At 53.6% G+C, this 22851-nt stretch overlaps 1 protein-coding gene across 2 annotated transcripts in view; it reads right to left on the bottom strand.

Moving 5' to 3' along the window:
* Positions 1 to 238: 238 nt before the first annotated feature.
* LOC139272801 (uncharacterized) overlaps positions 239 to 22851 on the bottom strand; it is a 97037-nt gene continuing 74424 nt past the window's right edge. For both annotated transcript variants that reach the window (XM_070888909.1, XM_070888908.1), the window contains exons 11-12: positions 11130 to 11252; positions 239 to 1094 (exon numbers count right to left, since the gene is read on the bottom strand). In XM_070888909.1, the coding sequence (XP_070745010.1) occupies positions 1032 to 1094; positions 11130 to 11252 (186 nt within the window). In that variant the 3' untranslated portion in view covers positions 239 to 1031. The remainder of the gene's footprint in view (positions 1095 to 11129; positions 11253 to 22851) is intronic.

Here is a 22851-nt window from a genome sequence, read left to right on the forward strand (position 1 = left end):
AGTGCTGTACCGTCGGAGGGTCAGTACTGAGGGAGTGTTGCACTGTCGGAGGGTCAGTACTGAGGGAGTGCTGCACTGTCGGAGGGACGGTACTGAGGGAGTGTTGCACTGTCGGAGGGGCAGTACTGAGGGAGTGCTGCACTGTCGGAGGGGCAGTACTGAGGGAGTGCTGCACTGTCGGAGAGGCAGTACTGAGGGAGTGCTGCACTGTCGGAGGGGCAGTACTGAGGGAGTGCTGCACTGTCGGAGGGGCAGTACTGAGGGAGTGTTGTACTGTCGAAGGGTCAGTACTGAGGGAGTGCTGCACTGTCAGAGGGGCAGTACTGGGGGAGTGCTGCACTGTTGGAGGGGCAGTACTGAGGGAGTGCTGCACTGTCGGAGGGGCAGTACTGAGGGAGTGTTGTACTGTCGAAGGGGCAGTACTGAGGGAGTGCTGCACTGTCAGAGGGGCAGTACTGAGGGAGTGCTGCACTGTCGGAGGGGCAATACTGAGGGAGTGCTGCACTGTCGGAGGTGCTGGTCTTCGGGATAAAACATTAAACAAGGGCCCCCGTTTTGCCCTCTCAGGTGGATATAAAAAAATACATGGCTGCTTTTGGAAGAAGAGAAGGGATAGTTCTCCCCGGTGTCCTGAGACCAGTGTTCATCCTTCCACCAACATCACTCAAACCGAGGACCTGCTCCTTTATCAGATTGCTGGTTGTGTGTGTTTGCTGCGTTTCCCACATTACTGCAGAGACTAAACTTCAAATGTATTTGATTGTCTGTGGAGCCTTGGGACATCCTGAGAGAGTGAAAGATACGATAGAAATGTGAGTTCATTGTCTCTCTCTCTTTCTCGCTCTTCAGAGTAAGGCTTGATGGCTTTGGTCCTGATGCCACTGAACGGCTGAGAACAAATATCGGAATTGCTAGAATATAAAACTAACTGTCATACGTCTTGTTGGCCTGCAAGCATCCTGGTCGTCACATGGTACAACGGTAATGCAGTTGTTGGTGAATGAAAGGCAGTCAACGGTGAGGTGAGATCTTCATAAGGCTCCCACGTGGTCTTCGCTCAGGTCTTGTGCTGACGGTGGATTCACGAGCACTATCTGAACACAGATTAGAGAGAGAGAGGTTTATTTCATCAATAGCCTCATGTAACATTCAAAAAGTCCCATTACACATTACTGTCAGAGGGGCAGTACAGAGGGAGCGCTGCACTGTCAGAGGGGCAGTACTGAGGGAGTGCTGTACTGTCAGAGGGGCAGTACTGAGGGAGTGCTGCACTGTCAGAGGGCCAATACTGAGGGAGTACTGCACTGTCAGAGAGGGAGTGCTGAGGGAGTGCTGCACTGTCAGAGGGTCAGTACTGAGGGAGCACTGCACTGTCAGAGGGGCAGTACAGAGGGAGTACTGCACTGTCAGAGGGACAGTACTGAGGGAGTGCTGCACTGTCAGAGGGTCAGTACTGAGGGAGTGCTGCACTGTCAGAGGGGCAGTACAGAGGGAGTGCTGCACTGTCAGAGGGTCAGTACTGAGGGACTGCTGTACTGTCGGAGGGGCAGTACTGAGGGAGTGCTGTACTGTCAGAGAGGGAGTACTGAGGGAGTGCTGTACTGTCGGAGGTGCAGTACTGAGAGAGTGCCGCACTGTCGGAGGGGCAGTACTGAGGGAGTGCTGCACTGTCGGAGGGGCAGTACTGAGAGAGTGCCGCACTGTCGGAGGGGCAATACTGAGGGAGTGCTGTACTGTCAGAGAGACAGTACTGAGGGAGTGCTGCACTGTCGGAGGGGCAGTACTGAGAGAGTGCCGCACTGTCGGAGGGTCAGTACTGAGGGAGTGCTGCACTGTCAGAGGGGTATACTGAGGGAGTGCTGCACTGTCGGAGGGGCAGTACTGAGGGAGTGCCGCAAAGTACTGAGGGAGTGCTGCACTGTCAGAGGGGCAGTACTGAGGGAGCACTGCACTGTGGGAGGGGCAGTACTGAGGGAGTGCTGCACCATCGGAGGGGCAGTACTGAGGGAGTGCTGCACTGTCAGAGGGGCAGTACTGAGGGAGCACTGCACTGTGGGAGGGGCAGTACCGAGGGAGTGCTACACTGCCAGAGGTGCGGTCTTTTGTATGAGATGTTAAACCGAGGCCCTGTCTGCGGATGGAAAGATCCCTTGGCACTATTTTGAAGAGGAGCAGGGGAGTTATCTGTGATGGAGCTCCACCTAGTGGTTTACTGCTCCACCTCGTGGACTACTGTGGTAATACAACTACTGATGTAAATTAAATAGAAGTCACGCGATGTATTGGAGCCATCTTGTTGAATGTGGTGGTGATGTCGCAGAGAAGATATCACACTGGCGATGAGGATAGGATAATCGGAATCCCAGCTGAAATTTCTGTTGGTGGATGATTCAGCCAACCGACAGAGAGCCTTTGAGATATTCGTTGTTTTGCAGCGCAGCTAAAAATCCAAGGTAAGTTACAAGCGCACTTGCCTGAACTGCCAGAGTCCAGATGGTCGCGCCTGAGGGAATAACAGGGTGCGTGGCTGTGCTCCAACCTGACCGAGAGAGTGTCGGGGCGTATGTGGAGCGGCTTGAAATGTTTTTCACTGCAAATACGATCATCGAGGTCCCCGATGATGAAAACCGTCATCGGGTGGTGTCGGAAAGACAACCGGCGATTTTCCTGATTGAAGCAGGCCCCGAGGGGTATGAAACCCTGAAAAATGAGCGTGTTCCCGTCAAGCCTCTGATGCAGATTACAACAGCACTGCAGTCCTGAGGGCTTGGAAGTTGCTGAAAGTTACCATTTTGGAATCCGATAATCCATTGAGGAGGACATCAGTCAGTACATTGTACCTCGTACGTTCCAGACCATATGTTCTCAAGGAGAGACTTGAGCAAGATCTCAAAGGACTGGAGACTGAGAACATTATCTCGGAGATAGATCGATGTAATTGGGCTACTCCCATTGTTGTTGTACCTAAGTCCGATGGTAAGGTAAGGTTGTGTGGTGATTCTAAAGTAACGGAGTGACTGCTTGTCCTAACTCTCGCCTTGTGCATGCATCTCCCGAGAGTTAGGATAAATAGACACAGAATCGGCCCCCCACCCCCCCCAGCGCAATTTACACAAACACTTTTCTGTGCATGTGTCCTCAACTCCGATACCCGATCTGAAACCGTAACTAAACACCACGTGGTAGTCCCGATCCTCAGCGGGTCGGGGAGAGAGAGAGAGAGAGAGAGAGAAGCAGGTCGGGGGGAGAGAGAGAGAGAGAGAGAGAGAAGCAGGTCAGGGGGAGAGAGAGAGAGAGAGAGAGAAGCAGGTCAGGGGGAGAGAGAGAGAGAGAGAGAGAAGCAGGTCGGGGGGAGAGAGAGAGAGAGAGAGAAGCAGGTCGGGGGGAGAGAGAGAGAGAGAGAGAAGCAGGTCGGAGGGGAGAGAGAGAGAGAGAGAGAGAAGCAGGTCGGGGGGAGAGAGAGAGAGAGAGAGAAGCAGGTCGGGGGGAGAGAGAGAGAGAGAGAAGCAGGTCGGAGGGGAGAGAGAGAGAGAGAGAGAGAGAGAAGCAGGTCGGAGGGGAGAGAGAGAGAGAGAGAGAGAAGCAGGTCGGGGGGAGAGAGAGAGAGAGAGAAGCAGGTCGGAGGGGAGAGAGAGAGAGAGAGAGAGAGAAGCAGGTCGGGGGGAGAGAGAGAGAGAGAGAGAGAGAAGCAGGTCGGGGAGAGAGAGAGAGAGAGAGAGAAGCAGGTCGGGGGGAGAGAGAGAGAGAGAGAGAGACTGAGGGGGGGAGAGAGAGAGAGAGAGAAGCAGGTCGGGGGGAGAGAGAGAGAGAGAGAGAGACTGAGGGGGGGAGAGAGAGAGAGAGAGAGAGAAGCAGGTCGGGGAGAGAGAGAGAGAGAGAGAGAAGCAGGTCGGAGGGAGAGAGAGAGAGAGAGAGAAGCAGGTCGGGGGGAGAGAGAGAAAGAGAGAGAAGCAGGTCGGGGGAAGAGAGAGAGAGAGAGAGAGAAGCAGGTCGGGGGGAGAGAGAGAGAGAGAGAGAAGCAGGTCGGGGGGAGAGAGAGAGAGAGAGAGAAGCAGGTCGGGGGAGAGAGAGAGAGAGAGAGAGAGAGAAGCATGTCGGGGGGAGAGAGAGAGAGAGAGAAGCAGGTCGGGGAGAGAGAGAGAGAGAGAGAGAAGCAGGTCGGGGGGGAGAGAGAGAGAGAGAGAGAAGCAGGTCGGGGGGAGAGAGAGAGAGAGAGAGAGAAGCAGGTCGGGGGGGAGAGAGAGAGAGAGAAGCAGGTCGGGGAGAGAGAGAGAGAGAGAGAGAAGCAGGTCGGGGGGAGAGAGAGAGAGAGAGAGAAGCAGGTCGGGGGAGAGAGAGAGAGAGAGAGAGAAGCAGGTCGGGGGGAGAGAGAGAGAGAGAGAGAAGCAGGTCGGGGGGAGAGAGAGAGAGAGAGAGAAGCAGGTCGGGGGAGAGAGAGAGAGAGTGAAGCATGTCGGGTAGAGAGAGAGAGAGAGAGAGTGAAGCAGGTCGGGGGGAGAGAGAGAGAGAGAGAGAGAGAAGCAGGTCGGGGGGAGAGAGAGAGAAGCAGGTCGGGGAGAGAGAGAGAGAGAGAGAAGCAGGTCGGGGAGAGAGAGAGAGAGAGAGAAGCAGGTCGGGGAGAGAGAGAGAGAGAGAAGCAGGTCGGGGGAGAGAGAGAGAGAAGCAGGTCGGGGAGAGAGAGAGAGAGAGAGAGAGAGAGAGAAAAGCAGGTCGGGGGAGAGAGAGAGAGAGTGAGAGAAGCAGGTCGGGGGGAGAGAGAGAGAGAGAGAGTGATGCAGGTCGGGGAGAGAGAGAGAGAGAGAGAGAGAGAAGCAGGTCGGGGAGAGAGAAAGAGAAGCAGGTCGGGGGGAGAGAGAGAGAGAGAGTGAGATGGGCGGGGGGAGAGAGAGAGAGAGGGAGACTCGGGGGGGGGGAGGGAGAGAGTGAGATGGGCGGGAGGAGAGAGAGAGAGAGAGAGGGAGACTCGGGGGGTGGGAGGAGAGAGACAGTGAGATGGGCGGGGAGAGAGAGAGAGGGAGGGAGATGGGCGGGGGGAGAGAGAGAGAGAGGGAGACTCGGGGGGGGGGAGAGAGAGAGTGAGATGGGCGGGGAGAGAGAGAGAGAGAGTGAGATGGGCGGGGGGAGAGAGAGAGAGAGGGAGACTCGGGGGGGGAGGAGAGAGAGAGTGAGATGGGCGGGGGGAGAGAGAGAGAGAGGGAGACTCGGGGGGGGGGAGAGAGAGAGTGAGATGGGCGGGGAGAGAGAGAGAGAGAGTGAGATGGGCGGGGGGAGAGAGAGAGAGAGGGAGATGGGCGGGGGGAGAGAGAGAGAGAGGGAGACTCGGGGGGGGAGGAGAGAGAGAGTGAGATGGGCGGGGGGAGAGAGAGAGTGAGATGGGCGGGGGGAGAGAGAGAGAGAGTGAGATGGGCGGGGGGAGAGAGAGAGAGTGAGATGGGCGGGGGAGAGAGAGAGAGTGAGATGGGGGGGGAGAGAGAGAGAGAGTGAGATGGGCGGGGGGAGAGAGAGAGTGAGATGGGCGGGGGGAGAGAGAGAGTGAGATGGGCGGGGGAGAGAGAGAGAGTGAGATGGGCGGGGGGAGAGAGAGAGTGAGATGGGCGGGGGGAGAGAGAGAGAGTGAGATGGGCGGGGGAGAGAGAGAGAGTGAGATGGGGGGGGGAGAGAGAGAGTGAGATGGGCGGGGGGAGAGAGAGAGAGAGTGAGATGGGCGGGGGGAGAGAGAGAGAGTGAGATGGGCGGTGGGAGAGAGAGAGAGTGAGATGGGCGGGGGGAGAGAGAGAGAGAGTGAGATGGGCGGGGGGAGAGAGAGAGAGTGAGATGGGCGGTGGGAGAGAGAGAGAGAGTGAGATGGGCGGGGGGAGAGAGAGAGAGTGAGATGGGCGGGGGAGAGAGAGAGAGTGAGATGGGCGGGGGGAGAGAGAGAGAGAGTGAGATGGGCGGGGGGAGAGAGAGAGAGTGAGATGGGCGGGGGGAGAGAGAGAGAGAGTGAGATGGGCGGGGGTAGAGAGAGAGAGAGAGTGAGATGGGCGGGGGAGAGAGAGAGAGAGTGAGATGGGCGGTGGGAGAGAGAGAGAGTGAGATGGGCGGGGGGAGAGAGAGAGAGAGTGAGATGGGCGGGGGGAGAGAGAGAGAGTGAGATGGGCGGGGGGAGTGAGAGAGAGAGTGAGATGGGCGGTGGGAGAGAGAGAGAGTGAGATGGGCGGGGGGAGAGAGAGAGAGTGAGATGGGCGGGGGGAGAGAGAGAGTGAGATGGGCGGGGGGAGAGACAGAGAGTGAGATGGGCGGGGGGAGAGAGAGAGAGAGGGAGAGTCGGGCGGGGGGGAGGAGAGAGAGAGTGAGATGGGTGGGGGGAGAGAGAGAGAGAGTGAGATGGGCGGGGGTAGAGAGAGAGAGAGGGAGAGTCGGGCGAGGGGGGAGGAGAGAGAAAGTGAGATGGGTGGGGGGAGAGAGAGAGAGTGAGATGGGCGGGGGGAGAGAGAGAGAGAGTGAGATGGGCGGGGGGAGAGAGAGAGAGAGTGAGATGGGCGGGGGGAGAGAGAGAGAGAATGAGATGGGCTGGGGGAGAGAGAGAGAGTGAGATGGGCGGGGGAGAGAGAGAGAGAGTGAGATGGGCGGGGGGAGAGAGAGAGAGTGAGATGGGCGGGGGGAGAGAGAGAGAGAGTGAGATGGGCGGGGGTAGAGAGAGAGAGAGAGTGAGATGGGCGGGGGAGAGAGAGAGAGAGTGAGATGGGCGGGGGGAGAGAGAGAGAGAGTGAGATGGGCGGGGGGAGAGAGAGAGAGTGAGATGGGCGGGGGGAGTGAGAGAGAGAGTGAGATGGGCGGTGGGAGAGAGAGAGAGTGAGATGGGCGGGGGGAGAGAGAGAGAGTGAGATGGGCGGGGGGAGAGAGAGAGTGAGATGGGCGGGGGGAGAGACAGAGAGTGAGATGGGCGGGGGGAGAGAGAGAGAGAGGGAGAGTCGGGCGGGGGGGAGGAGAGAGAGAGTGAGATGGGTGGGGGGAGAGAGAGAGAGAGTGAGATGGGCGGGGGTAGAGAGAGAGAGAGGGAGAGTCGGGCGAGGGGGGAGGAGAGAGAAAGTGAGATGGGTGGGGGGAGAGAGAGAGAGAGTGAGATGGGCGGGGGGAGAGAGAGAGAGAGTGAGATGGGCGGGGGGAGAGAGAGAGAGAGTGAGATGGGCGGGGGGAGAGAGAGAGAGAATGAGATGGGCGGGGGGAGAGAGAGAGAGTGAGATGGGCGGGGGAGAGAGAGAGAGAGTGAGATGGGCGGTGGGAGAGAGAGAGAGTGAGATGGGCGGTGGGAGAGAGAGAGAGAGGGAGACTCGGGGGCGGGGGGAGGAGAGAGAGAGTGAGATGGGTGGGGGGAGAGAGAGAGAGAGTGAGATGGGCGGGGGGAGAGAGAGAGAGAGTGAGATGGGCGGTGGGAGAGAGAGAGAGAGTGAGATGGGCGGGGGGAGGAGAGAGAGTGAGATGGGCGGGGGGAGAGAGAGAGAGAGTGAGATGGGCGGTGGGAGAGAGAGAGAGAGGGAGATGGGCGGGGGGAGAGAGAGAGAGAGAGAGACTCGGGGGGGGGGGAGGAGAGAGAGAGTGAGATGGGTGGGGGGAGAGAGAGAGTGAGATGGGCGGGGGGAGAGAGAGAGAGAGGGAGATGGGCGGGGGGAGAGAGAGAGAGAGAGAGACTCGGGGGGGGGGGAGGAGAGAGAGAGTGAGATGGGTGGGGGGAGAGAGAGAGAGAGTGAGATGGGCGGGGGGAGAGAGAGAGAGAGGGAGAGTCGGGCGGGGGGGGAGGAGAGAGAGAGTGAGATGGGTGGGGGGAGAGAGAGAGAGTGAGATGGGCGGGGGGAGAGAGAGAGAGAGTGAGATGGGCGGGGGGAGAGAGAGAGAGAGGGAGAGTCGGGCGGGGGGGGAGGAGAGAGAGAGACTCGGGGGAGGGGGGGAGAGAGAGAGAGTGAGATGGGCGGGGGGAGAGAGAGAGAGTGAGATGGGCGGGGGGAGAGAGAGAGAGAGTGAGATGGGCGGGGGAGAGAGAGAGAGAGACTCGGGGGGGGTGGGTAGGTGAAGAGAGAATGGCTCGTGGGGGCTGCGATCAGAGGGATGAGAACTGAGGAAAGATCGATCACATTCTTCCAACCCTGTGGTGCGTGTGTTACAAGGGACATTGTTGGGGTGGGTGAAATCCAGAAGTCACGACACTGTCACTAGTTACTTCATACCCAATGAACCTGTTAACAATCCACACACAGTGCCCCATCTACACCAGCAGTGGGTGTGGGGGGGGGGTAAGGGACTTCGGCTGGACCGTGGTGGCTTCTGGGGAGCTCGATCCTCTGCGGCTTCTGAAGTCAGAATGGATCGAGTTACACTTTGGAAAGTCAGTCAGAACTTGGGCTGGGAGGTTCCAGTTACACATTCCAGGGGAACTACAGGGCGTGGCTTCTCCTCCAAGGGGACCAATCAGCGATAGGTCATGTGATCACGGAGAGCCAATCAGAGAAATGGCCGTCTTTCAGTTAGCACAAATGAGATGGATCCATAAAGTAACCGTAAAGCAGGTTCTGGAGGGTAATATCCCCAATACATTGGCAAATAGAGATTTGTTCACAATGCTGACAGGCGGTCAGATCTTCTCAGAACTGGAGCTTACAAATGCCTACTTATAACTGGAGCTAGATGAGGAGTCCAAGTGACTACACTTCAAACATACTTCATGGGCTGGAAGGTGCTTTGGAACATCCTGATGTTATGGTCATCATCGTCGGTGCTCCCTCAAAGTGAGGCTGACTTGTTTCCACGTCAAGAAGGGGATGGGTTCACAGGTGTCTCGATGAAGGACCCAATACTCCAGGACCTGGACTACATGTTGAGGGGGAGGAAGATGCCTGTGTGTGGGTTTTTGTAACGTGGGGTGACCGTTACACACCAGCCACCACACGGGGCTTGACAGAGCTGGGTCTTGGTCCAGTGGCAAGGGTTACCCAGGACTAACTGGAGACCAGCTCTGCTGCACGGAGCGAGTGAGTACACATATCGCAGTGTGGGCTGGGCCCGTGCTGTCCCTGGGCCCTCGCCCTTTCTCGGCCCCAGACTCACGCCTCTCCTGGGCCCCAGCTACTTCCCTCTACGGACTCTCTCTGCTCCTTCGCCCCTCCTGCTGTGCCTGCCCGCACTGCAATCAGCGACCTGACTTCGCAACCGTCGCCCTCCTGCAGTGGTATGTGGTCGCACACTGCTCCCTCCGATGGTCCCGGCCTACTGATGGTCTTGCAGGCCGGGACCACCGCAAGCTGCTCCCTCTGATGGCCCCGGCCTACTGATGGTCTTGCAGGCCGGGACCACACTGATTTACAGGCCAGGCCCCACACACTGCTCCCTCTGATGGTCCCGGCCTACTGATGGTCTTGCAGGACAGGACCACACTGATTTACAGGCCAGGCCCCACACACTGCTCCCTCTGATGGCCCCGGCCTACTGATGGTCTTACAGGCCGGGACCACACTGATTTACGGGCCAGGCCCCACACGCTGCTCCCTCTGATGGCCCCGGCCTACTGATGGTCTTGCAGGACAGGACCACACTGATTTACGGGCCAGGCCCCACACACTGCTCCCTCTGATGGCCCCGGCCTACTGATGGTCTTACAGGCCGGGACCACACTGATTTACAGGCCAGGCCCCACACGCTGCTCTCTCTGATGGCCCCGGCCTGCTGATGGTCTTGCAGGACAGGACCACACTGATTTACAGGCCAGGCCCCACACGCTGCTCCCTCTGATTGCCCCGGCCTACTGATGGTCTTACAGGCCGGGACCACGTCGATTTACGAGCCAGGCCCCACACACTGCTCTCTCTGATGGTCCCGGCCTACTGATGGTCTTGCAGGCTGGGACCACACTGATTTACGGGCCAGGCCCCACACACTGCTCTCTCTGATGGCCCCGGCCTACTGATGGTCTTGCAGGACAGGACCACACTGATTTACAGGCCAGGCCCCACACACTGCTCCCTCTGATGGTCCCGGCCTACTGATGGTCTTGCAGGACAGGACCACACTGATTTACAGGCCAGGCCCCACACACTGCTCTCTCTGATGGTCCCGGCCTACTGATGGTCTTGCAGGACAGGACCACACTGATTTACAGGCCAGACCCCACACACTGCTCTCTCTGATGGTCCCGGCCTACTGATGGTCTTGCAGGACAGGACCACACTGATTTACAGGCCAGGTCCCACACACTGCTCCCTCCGAAGGTCCCGGCCTACTGGTGGTCTTGCAGGCCGGGACCACCGCAAGCTGCACCCTCTGATGGTCCCGGCCTACTGATGGTCTTACAGGCCTGGACCACACTGATTTACGGGCCAGGCCCCACACACTGCTCTCTCCGATGGCCCCGGCCTACTGATGGTCTTACAGGCCGGGACCACACTGATTTACAGGCCAGGCCCCACACACTGCTCTCTCTGATGACCCGGCCTCCTGATGGTCTTGCAGGACAGGACCACACTGATTTACAGGCCAGGCCCCACACACTGCTCTCTCTGATGGTCCCGGCCTACTGATAGTCTTGCAGGACAGGACCACACTGATTTACAGGCCAGGCCCCACACACTGCTCCCTCCGATGGTCCCGGCCTACTGATGGTCTTGCAGAACAGGACCACACTGATTTGCAGGCCAGGCCCCACACACTGCTCCCTCTGATGGTCCTGGCCTACTGATGGTCCTGCAGGCCGAGACCACGTAGATTTACGGGCCAGGCCCCACACACTGCTCCCTCCGATGGTCCCGGCCTACTGATGGTCTTGCAGAACAGGACCACACTGATTTACAGGCCAGGCCCCGCACACTGCTCCCTCCGATGGTCCCGGCCTACTGATGGTCTTGCAGAAGTGGACCACACTGATTTATGTGCCAGGCCCCACACACTGCTCTCTCTGATGCAGCCTTTCAATCACAGTAACTGATGTTATGAAAGGCGCGATTCAAATACAAGTCTTCCTTCCACGCTCAAACTCCAATTTCTTGATCCGTGTCTCGTTCTTTCTCCGTCTCTCTTTCTTCCTTGTTTGCCAACCATCCCCCTCCCTTTCAATTTGTTTTGTGTTTCACGACCCCCGCCCCCCGCGAGGGGAAAGTGCTTACCGTCTTGCTCAGTTGCACAGACCGCAGGGACTTCTGGGCGTAGACAACGAGAACGATGGAGATGGTGAAGGCCAACAGGATGTAGATCAACGAGAAAATCTCGACCAAAGCCTCCAGTTGATACTGGGAAAGAAGACCAGTTTATTTGGGTCAGAAACCGCAGCACGCTCCCTCACATAAGAAGGGAAAGTCACTTGCCTTGACCATGAAAGGTTCCTCGAAGCTGACAGCACAGAAGGAAGACACTCAGCCTGTTGCCCCTGTGCGGGCTCTTTGAAAGAGCTCTCCAATTTAGTCCCACACTCACACCCCGTTCCAAGCTTTTCCATCCCCCCGGAACCCTGCAAATGTGCCCCTCTCGGGCCGAGCTAAGTCAGATATGTGGAGAGACTGGAGAAGCTGGGGTTGTTCTCCTTAGAGCAGAGAAGGTTAAGGGGAGATTGACCAGAATGGTACCGGGGATGTGGGACTTCAGTTACATGGAGAGACTGGAGAAGCTGGGGTTGTTCTCCAAAGAGCAGAGACGGTTAAGAGGAGATTGACCAGAATGGTACCAGGGATGTGGGACTTCAGTTACATGGAGAGACTGGAGAAGCTGGGGTTGTTCTCCTTCGAGCAGAGAAGGTTAAGGGGAGATTGACCAGAATGGTACCAGGGATGTGGGACCTCAGTTACATGGAGAGACTGGAGAAGCTGGGGTTGTTCTCCTTAGAGCAGAGAAGGTTCAGGGGAGATTGCCCAGAATGGTACCCAGGATGAGGGACCTCAGTTACATGGGGAGACTGGAGAAGCTGGGATTGTTCTCCTTAGAGCAGAGAAGGTTAAGGGGAGATTGCCCAGAATGGTACCAGGGATGTGGGACTTCAGTTACATGGAGAGACTGGAGAAGCTGGGATTGTTCTCCTTAGAGCAGAGAAGGTTAAGGGGAGATTGCCCAGAATGGTACCAGGGATGTGGGACTTCAGTTACATGGAGAGACTGGAGAAGCTGGGATTGTTCTCCTTAGAGCAGAGAAGGTTAAGGGGAGATTGACCAGAATGGTACCAGGGATGTGGGACCTCAGTTACATGGAGAGACTGGAGAAGCTGGGGTTGTTCTCCTTAGAGCAGAGAAGGTTAAGGGGAGATTGCCCAGAATGGTACCAGGGATGTGGGACTTCAGTTACATGGGGAGACTGGAGAAGCTGGGATTGTTCTCCTTAGAGCAGAGAAGGTTAAGAGGAGATTGACCAGAATGGTACCAGGGATGTGGGACTTCAGTTACATGGGGAGACTGGAGAAGCTGGGGTTGTTCTCCTTAGAGCAGAGAACGTTAAGGGGAGATTGACCAGAATGGTACCGGGGATGTGGGACTTCAGTTACATGGAGAGACTGGAGAAGCTGGGGTTGTTCTCCTTCGAGCAGAGAAGGTTAAGGGGAGATTGACCAGAATGGTACCCAGGATGAGGGACCTCAGTTACATGGGGAGACTGGAGAAGCTGGGATTGTTCTCCTTAGAGCAGAGAAGGTTAAGAGGAGATTGACCAGAATGGTACCAGGGATGTGGGACTTCAGTTACATGGAGAGACTGGAGAAGCTGGGGTTGTTCTCCTTAGAGCAGAGAAGGTTAAGGGGAGATTGCCCAGAATGGTACCCAGGATGAGGGACCTCAGTTACATGGGGAGACTGGAGAAGCTGGGATTGTTCTCCTTAGAGCAGAGAAGGTTAAGGGGAGATTGACCAGAATGGTACCGGGGATGTGGGACCTCAGTTACATGGAGAGACTGGAGAAGCTGGGGTTGTTCTCCTTCGAGCAGAGAAGGTTAAGGGGAGATTTGATCGAGGTGTTTGGAATCATGAAGGGTTTGGATAGAGTAAATAAGGAGAAACAGTTTCCTGTGTCGGGAGGGTGGGTAACCAGAGGACACAGATTGAAGGTCATTGGGAAAAGACCCAGAGGGGGAGATGAGGAGAGATGTGTTTACTCAGCGAGTTGCTGTGATCAGGAACACGTTGCCTGAAAGGGCGGTGGGAGCAGATTCAATAGTGACTTTCAAAAAAGGGGATTGGATAAATACTGAAAGTGCAATGTGCGTGGCAATGGGGAAAGGGCAGGGAACTGTGGGACTAACTGGATGGCTGTGTCAAAGAGCTGACCACAGGCATGATGGGCGGAGTGAGCTCCTTCTGTGCTATGTCGTTCGACCATTCTATCATACGTGTCCAATTGCCTTCAGGACGTGTTTTGCTTCCAGCACCCTTTCAGGTCGTGCATTCCAGATCTTAGCAACCCTCCGTGTGAAGATATCTCCCCTCGCTTTCCCCTCCCGATTCCTCACCCTATTGCTGCATTTTCTGGCTTTAGACAAGTCTACTCCATAATAACATAAGAACAACATAGGAATTAGGAGCAGGAGTGAGCCACACAGCCCCTTGAACCTGCTACACCATCTGCCACCTCAACTCTATCCCACCCAACCCACATATCCCTCGATTCCCTCAGGATCCACAAAATCCAGCGATCTCGAGGAAAATGCTCAACGATTGAACGTCTGAATCCTTTGGGAAAGGGAGTTCCAAAGATTCACAACTCTCTGAGTGAAGAAATTCCTCCTCATTGCTGTCTGAAATGGCCGACCCTTTATCCTGAGACTGTGACCCCTGGTTCTAGACTCTCCCCAACCCGGGGAAACAAGCTGTCAGCAGCTACTCTGTCAATCCCCCTCACAACCAGACAGATTCTCTCAACTTTTAATGTCCCAGTCTCTCTCACTGCCCTTGGTCTCTCCCAATTACTCTCCCCTTCTCTCTCTCCTATCACACTCAGACTCTCTCTCTCACTGTCACCCTCCCATGCTCTCTCTCCCAGTCTCTCTCTCTCCCTATCACTCTCCCCTTCTCTCTCTCCTATCACACTCAGACACTCTCTATCCCAGTCTCTCTCTCTCCCTATCACTCTCCCATTCTCTCTCTCCCTACCACTCGCTCCTATCACTCTCTCCCAATCACTCTCCCATTCTCTCTCTCCCTATCACTCCCCCATTCTCTCTCTCCCTATCACTCTCCCATTCTCTCGCTCCCAATGATTCTCCCATTCTCTCTCTCCCTATCACTCTCCCATTCTTTCTCTCCCATTCTCTCTCTCCCTATCAATCTCCCAATCTCTCTCTCCCTGTCACTCTCCATTCTCTCTCTCCCTGTCACTCTCACATTCTCTCTCTCCCTATCACTCTCCCATTCTCTCTCTCCCTACGACTCACCCATTCTCTCTCTCCCTATCACTCTCCCATTCTCTCTCTCCTATCACTCTCCCATTCTCTCTCTCCCTATCATTGTCCCATTCTCTCTCTCCCTTTCACTGTCCCATTCTCTCTCTCCCTGTCATTCTCCATTCTCTCTCTCCCTATCACTCTCAGACTCTCTCTCTCGATATCACTCTCCCATTCTCTCTCTCCCTATCTCCCATTCTCCCTCTCCCTATCACTCTCCTATTCTCTCTCTCCCTATCAATCTCCCATTCTCTCTCTCTCTCCCTATCACTCTCCCATTCTCTCTCCTCATCACTCTCACATTCTCTCTCTCCCTATCACTCTCCCATTCCCTCTCTCTCTATCACTCTCCCATTCTCTCTCTCCTTATCACTCTCACATTCTCTCTCTCCTTATCACTCTCCCATTCTTTCTCTCCCTATCACTCTCCCATTCTCTCTCTCCCCATCACTGTCCCATACTCTCTCTCTCCCTATCAATCTCCCATTCTCTCTCTCACGATCACTCTCCCATTCTCTCTCTCCCTATCACTCTCCCATTCTCTCTCTCCCTATCACTCACCCATTCTCTCTCTCCCTATCACTATCCCATTATCTCTCTCTATATTACTCTCCCATTCCCCCTCTCCCTATCACTTTCCCATTCTCTCTCTCCCTATCACTCTCAGACTCTCTCTCTCACTATCACTCTCCCATTCTCTCTCTCCCTATCGCTCTCCCATTCTCCCTCTCCCTATCACTCTCCCATTCTCTATCTCCCTATCAATCTCCCATTCTCTCTCTCCCTATCACGCTCCCTTTCTCTCTCACCCATTCTCTCCCTCCCTATCACTCTCCCATTCTCTCTCTCCCTATCACTCTCCCATTCTCTCTCACCCTATCACTTTCCCATTCTCTCTCTCCCTATCACTCTCCCATTCTCTCTCTCCCTATCATTCTCCCATTCTCTCTCTCCCTATCATTTTCCCATTCTCTCTCTCCCTATCACTCTCCCATTCTCTCTATCCCTATCACTCTCCCATTCTCTCTCTTCCTATCACTTTCCCATTCTCTCTCTCCCTATCACTCTCAGACTCTCTCTCTCCCTATCACTCTCCCATTCACACTCTCCATATCACTCTCTGATTCTCTCTCTCCCTATCACGCTCCCTTTCTCTCTCACCGATTCTCTCCCTCCCTATCACTCTCCCATTCTCTCTCTCCCTATCACTCTCCCATTCTCTCTCTCCCTATCACTTTCCCATTCTCTCTCTCCCTATCACTCTTCCATTCTCTCTCTCCCTATCATTCTCCCATTCTCTCTCTCCCTATCATTTTCCCATTCTCTCTCTCCCTATCACTCTCCCATTCTCTCTCTCCCTATCACTCACCCATTCTCTCTCTCCCTATCACTATCCCATTATCTCTCTCTATATTACTCTCCCATTCCCCCTCTCCCTATCACTTTCCCATTCTCTCTCTCCCTATCACTCTCAGACTCTCTCTCTCACTATCACTCTCCCATTCTCTCTCTCCCTATCGCTCTCCCATTCTCCCTCTCCCTATCACTCTCCCATTCTCTATCTCCCTATCAATCTCCCATTCTCTCTCTCCCTATCACGCTCCCTTTCTCTCTCACCCATTCTCTCCCTCCCTATCACTCTTCCATTCTCTCTCTCCCTATCACTCTCCCATTCTCTCTCTCCCTATCACTTTCCCATTCTCTCTCTCCCTATCACTCTCCCATTCTCTCTCTCCCTATCATTCTCCCATTCTCTCTCTCCCTATCATTTTCCCATTCTCTCTCTCCATTTCACTCTCCCATTCTCTCTATCCCTATCACTCTCCCATTCTCTCTCTTCCTATCACTTTCCCATTCTCTCTCTCCCTATCACTCTCAGACTCTCTCTCTCCCTATCACTCTCCCATTCTCTCTCTCCCTATCGCTCTCCCATTCTCCCTCTCCCTATCACTCTCCCATTCTCTCTCTCCGTATCAATCTCCCATTCTCTCTCTCCCTATCACTCTCCCATTCTCTCGCTCCCTATCACTCTCCCATTCACACTCTCCATATCACTCTCTGATTCTCTCTCTCCCTATCACGCTCCCTTTCTCTCTCACCGATTCTCTCCCTCCCTATCACTCTCCCATTCTCTCTCTCCCTATCACTCTCCCATTCTCTCTCTCCCTATCACTTTCCCATTCTCTCTCTCCCTATCACTCTCCCATTCTCTCTCTCCCTATCATTCTCCCATTCTCTCTCTCCCTATCATTTTCCCATTCTCTCTCTCCCTATCACTCTCCCATTCTCTCTATCCCTATCACTCTCCCAGTCGCTCTCTCCCTATTACTCTCCCATTTTCTTTCTCTCTGTCACTCTCCCATTCTCTCTCTCCCTATCACTCTCCCATTCTTTCTTTCTCCCTATCACTCTCCCATTCACTCTCTCCCTATCACTCTCCCTCCCTATCATTTTCCCATTCTCTCTCTCCCTATCACTCTCCCATTCTCTCTCTCTCCATATCACTCTACCTTTCTCTCTCTCCTTATCACTCTCACATTCTCTCTCTCCCTATCACTCTGCCATTCTCTCTCTCTCTATTACTCTCCCATTCCCCCTCTCCCTATCACTTTCCCATTCTCTCTCTCCCTGTCACTTTCCCATTCTCTCTCTCCCTATCACTCTCAGACTCTCTCTCTCACTATCACTCTCCCATTCTCTCTCTCCCTATCGCTCTCCCATTCTCCCTCTCCCTGTCACTCTCCCATTCTCTATTTCCCTATCAATCTCCCATTCTCTCTCTCCCTATCACTCTCCCATTCTCTCGCTCCCTATCACTCTCCCATTCACTATCTCCATATCACTCTCTGATTCTCTCTCTCCCTATCACGCTCCCTTTCTCTCTCACCCATTCTCTCCCTCCCTATCACTCTCCCATTCTCTCTCTCCCGATCACTCTCCCATTCTCTCTCTCCCTATCACGTTCCCATTCTCTCTCTCCCTATCACTCTTCCATTCTCTCTCTCCCTATCATTCTCCCATTCTCTCTCTCCCTATCATTTTCCCATTCTCTCTCTCCCTATCACTCTCCCATTCTCTCTCTCCCTATCACTCTCCCATTCTCTCGCTCCCTATCACTCTCCCATTCACACTCTCCATATCACTCTCTGATTCTCTCTCTCCCTATCACGCTCCCTTTCTCTCTCACCGATTCTCTCCCTCCCTATCACTCTCCCATTCTCTCTCTCCCTATCACTCTCCCATTCTCTCTCTCCCTATCACTTTCCCATTCTCTCTCTCCCTATCACTCTCCCATTCTCTCTCTCCCTATCATTCTCCCATTCTCTCTCTCCCTATCATTTTCCCATTCTCTCTCTCCCTATCACTCTCGCATTCTCTCTATCCCTATGACTCTCCCATTCGCTCTCTCCCTATTACTCTCCCATTTTCTTTCTCTCTGTCACTCTCCCATTCTCTCTCTCCCTATCACTCTCCCATTCTTTCTCTCTCCCTATCACTCTCCCATTCAATCTCTCCCTATCACTCTCCCTCCCTATCATTTTCCCATTCTCTCTCTCCCTATCACTCTCCCATTCTCTCTCTCTCCATATCACTCTACCTTTCTCTCTCTCCGTATCACTCTCCCATTCTCTATCTCCGTATCACTCTCCCATTCTCTCGCTCTCCCTATCACTCTCCCATTCTCTCTCTCCCTGTCAATCTCCCATTCTCTCTCTCTCCCATTCTTTCTCTCTCTCCCTATCACTCTCCCATTCTCTCTCTCCCTGTCAATCTCCCATTCTCTCTCTCCCTATCACTCTCCCATTCTCTCTATCGCTATCACTCTCCCACTCCCTATCACTCTCCCATTCTCTCTCTCACTGTCACTCTCCTATTCTCTCTCACCTTATCACTCTCCCATTCGTTCTCTCCTGATCAGACTCCCATTCACTCTCTCCCTCTCACTCTCCCATTCTCTCTCTCTCCCTATCACTCTCCCATTCTCAGTCTCCCTGTCACTCTCCCATTCTCTCTCTCCCTATCACTCTGCCATTCTTTCTCTCCTGATCACACTCCCATTCTCTCTCTCCCTATCACTCTCCCATTCTCTCGCTCGCTATCACTCTCCCATTCTCTCTCTCCCTATCGCTCTCCCATTCTCTCTCTCCCTATCACTCTAACATTCTCTCTCTCCCTGTCACTCTTCCATTCTCTCTCTTTCCCGATCAATCTCCCATTTTCTCTCTACCTTTCACTCTCCCACACCCTCTCTCCCTATCACTCTCCCTTTCTCTCTCTCCCTATCACTCTCCCATTCTCTCTCCCTATCACTCTAACATTCTCTCTCTCCCTATCACTCTCCCATTCTCTCCCCTATCACTCTCCCATTCTCTCTCTCCCTGTCACTCTCCCATTCTCTCTCTCCCGATCACTCTCCCATTCTCTCTCTCTTCCTATCACTCTTCCATTCTCTCTCTCGCTATCACTCTCCCATTCACTCTCACCCGATCACTCTCCCATTCTCCCACTCTCACTGTCACTCTCCCTTTCTCTCTCTCCCTATCACTCTCCCTTTCTCTCTCTCCCTATCACTCTCCCATTCTCTCTCTCCCGATCACTCTCCCATTCTCTCTGTCCCTATCACTCTCCTATTCTCTCTCTCCTTATTACTCTCCCATTCCCTCTCTCCCTATCACTCTCCCATTCTCTCTCTCCCTATCACTCTCCCATTCTCTCTCTCCCATTCTCTCCCCCCTATCACTCTCCCTTTCTCTCTCTCCCTATCACTCTCCCATTCTCTCTCTCCCGATCACTCTCCCATTCTCGCTCTCTCCCTATCACTCCCATTTTATCTCTCTCCCTATAACTCTCCCATTCACTCTCTCCCTATCACTCTCCGATTCTCTCTGTCCCTATCACTCTCCTATTCTCTCTCTCCTTATTACTCTCCCATTCCCTCTCTCCCTATCACTCTCCCATTCTCTCTCTCCCTATCACTATCCCATCCTCTCTCTCCCATTCTCTCTCCAATTCTCTCCCCCATCACTCTCCCATTCTCTCTCTCCCTATCACTCTCCCATTCTCTCTCTCTCTCCCATTCTCTCTCTCACTATCACTCTCCCTTGCTCTCTCTCCCTATCACTCTCCCTTTCTCTCTCTCCCGATCACTCTCCCATTCTCTCTCTCTCCCTATCACTCCCATTCTCTCTCTCCCGATCACTCTCCCATTCTCTCTCTCCATATCACTATCCCATTCTCTCTCTCTCTCCCATTCTCTCTCTCACTATCACTCTCCCTTGCTCTCTCTCCCTATCACTCTCCCTTTCTCTCTCTCCCGATCACTCTCCCATTCTCTCTCTCTCCCTATCACTCCCATTCTCTCACTCACTATCACTCTCCCTTTCTCTCTCTCCCTATCACTCTCACTTTCTCTCTCATTATCACTCTCCCATTCTCTCTCTCCTATCACTCTCCCATTCTATCTTTCCCTATCACTCTCCCATTCTCCCTCTTCCTCACTCGCACATTCTCTCTCTCCCTCACTCTCCCATTCTCTCTCTCTCCCTATCACTCTCCCATTCTCTCTCTCTCCACATCACTCTCCCTTTCTATCCCTCCCTATCACTCTCCCATTCTCTGTCTCCCTATCACTCACCCATTCTCTCTCTCCCTATCACACTCCCATTCTCTCTCTCCCTATCACACTCCCATTCTCTTTCTCCATATCACTCTCCCATTCTCTCTCTCTCTCTCTCTCCCAATCACTCACCCATTCTCTCTCTCACTATCACACTCCCTTTCTCTCTTTCCCTATCACTCTCCCATTCTCCCTCTTCCTCACTCTCACATTCTCTCTCTCCCTCACTCTCCCATTCGCTCTCTCTCCCTATCATTCTCCCATTCGCTCTCTCTCCACATCACTCTCCCTTTCTCTCTCTCCCTATCACTTTCCCATTCTCTCTCTCCCGATCACTCACCCATTCTCTCTCTCACTATCACACTCCCATTCTCTCTCTCCCGATCACTCTCCCATTCTCTCTCTCCATATGACTCTCCCATTCTCTCTCTCTCTCTCCCAATCACTCTCCCATTCTCTCTCTCCATAACACGCTCCTATTCTCTCTCTCTCTCTCCCAATCACTCTCCCATTCGCTCTCTCCCTATTACTCTCCCATTTTCTTTCTCTCTGTCACTCTCCCATTCTCTCTCTCCCTATCACTCTCCCATTCTTTCTCTCTCCCTATCACTCTCCCATTCACTCTCTCCCTATCACTCTCCCATTCTCTCCCTCCCTATCATTTTCCCATTCTCTCTCTCCCTATCACTCTTCCATTCTCTCTATCTCCATATCACTCTCCCATTCTCTCTCTCTCCATATCACTCTACCTTTCTCTCTCTCCGTATCACTCTCCCATTCTCTATCTCCGTATCACTCTCCCATTCTCTCTCTCTCCCTATCACTCTCCCATTCTCTCTCTCCCTGTCAATCTCCCATTCTCTCTCTCTCCCATTCTCTCTCTCTCTCCCTATCACTCTCCCATTCTCTCTCTCCCTGTCAATCTCCCATTCTCTCTCTCTCTCTATCACTCTCCCATTCTCTCTCTCCCTATCACTCTCCCATTCTCTCTCTCTCCCTATCACTCTCCCATTCTCTATCTTCCTATCACTCTCCCATTTTTTCTCTCTCCCTACGACTCACCCATTCTCTCTCTCCCTATCACTCTCCCATTCTCTCTCTCCTATCACTCTCCCATTCTCTCTCTCCCTATCATTGTCCCATTCTCTCTCTCCCTTTCACTGTCCCATTCTCTCTCTCCCTGTCATTCTCCATTCTCTCTCTCCCTATCACTCTCAGACTCTCTCTCTCGATATCATTCTCCCATTCTCTCTCTCCCTATCCCCCATTCTCCCTCTCCCTATCACTCTCCTATTCTCTCTCTCCCTATCACTCTCCCATTCTCCCTCTTCCTCACTCTCACATTCTCTCTCTCCCTCACTCTCCCATTCTCTCTCTCTCTCCCTATCACTCTCCCATTCTCTCTCCTCATCACTATCACATTCTCTCTCTCCCTATCACTCTCCCATTCCCTCTCTCTCTATCACTCTCCCATTCTCTCTCTCCTTATCACTCTCACATTCTCTCTCTCCTTATCACTCTCCCATTCTTTCTCTCCCTATCACTCTCCCATTCTCTCTCTCCCCATCACTGTCCCATACTCTCTCTCTCCCTATCAATCTCCCATTCTCTCTCTCACTATCACTCTCCCATTCTCTCTCTCCCTATCACTCTCCCATTCTCTCTCTCCCTATCTCACTCTCCCATTCTCTCTCTCTCTATTACTCTCCCATTCCCCCTCTCCCTATCACTTTCCCATTCTCTCTCTCCCTATCACTCTCAGACTCTCTCTCTCACTATCACTCTCCCATTCTCTCTCTCCCTATCGCTCTCCCATTCTCCCTCTCCCTATCCCTCTCCCATTCTCTATCTCCCTATCAATCTCCCATTCTCTCTCTCCCTATCATGCTCCCTTTCTCTCTCACCCATTCTCTCCCTCCCTATCACTCTCCCATTCTCTCTCTCCCTATCACTCTCCCATTCTCTCTCTCCCTATCACTCTCCCATTCTCTCTCTCCCTATCATTCTCCCATTCTCTCTCTCCCTATCATTTTCCCATTCTCTCTCTCCCTATCACTCTCCCATTCTCTCTATCCCTATCACTCTCCCATTCTCTCTCTTCCTATCACTTTCCCATTCTCTCTCTCCCTATCACTCTCAGACTCTCTCTCTCCCTATCACTCTCCCATTCTCTCTCTCCCTATCGCTCTCCCATTCTCCCTCTCCCTATCACTCTCCCATTCTCTCTCTCCGTATCAATCTCCCATTCTCTCTCTCCCTATCACTCTCGCATTCTCTCTCTCCCTATCACTCACCCATTCTCTCTCTCCCGATCACTATCCCATTATCTCTCTCTATATTACTCTCCATTCCCCTCTCCCTATCACTTTCCCATTCTCTCTCTCCCTATCACTCTCAGACTCTCTCTCTCACTATCACTCTCCCATTCTCTCTCTCCCTATCGCTCTCCCATTCTCCCTCTCCCTATCACTCTCCCATTCTCTATCTCCCTATCAATCTCCCATTCTCTCTCTCCCTATCACGCTCCCTTTCTCTCTCACCCATTCTCTCCCTCCCTATCACTCTCCCATCTCTCTCTCCCTATCACTCTCCCATCTCTCTCTCCCTATCACTTTCCCATTCTCTCTCTCCCTATCACTCTCCCATTCTCTCTCTCCCTATCATTCTCCCATTCTCTCTCTCCCTATCATTTTCCCATTCTCTCTCTCCATTTCACTCTCCCATTCTCTCTATCCGTATCACTCTCCCATTCTCTCTCTTCCTATCACTTTCCCATTCTCTCTCTCCCTATCACTCTCAGACTCTCTCTCTCCCTATCACTCTCCCATTCTCTCTCTCCCTATCGCTCTCCCATTCTC

The sequence above is a fragment of the Pristiophorus japonicus genome, chromosome 9, assembly GCF_044704955.1.
Source record: "Pristiophorus japonicus isolate sPriJap1 chromosome 9, sPriJap1.hap1, whole genome shotgun sequence".
In the NCBI taxonomy this organism is placed as follows: Eukaryota; Metazoa; Chordata; class Chondrichthyes; family Pristiophoridae; genus Pristiophorus; species Pristiophorus japonicus.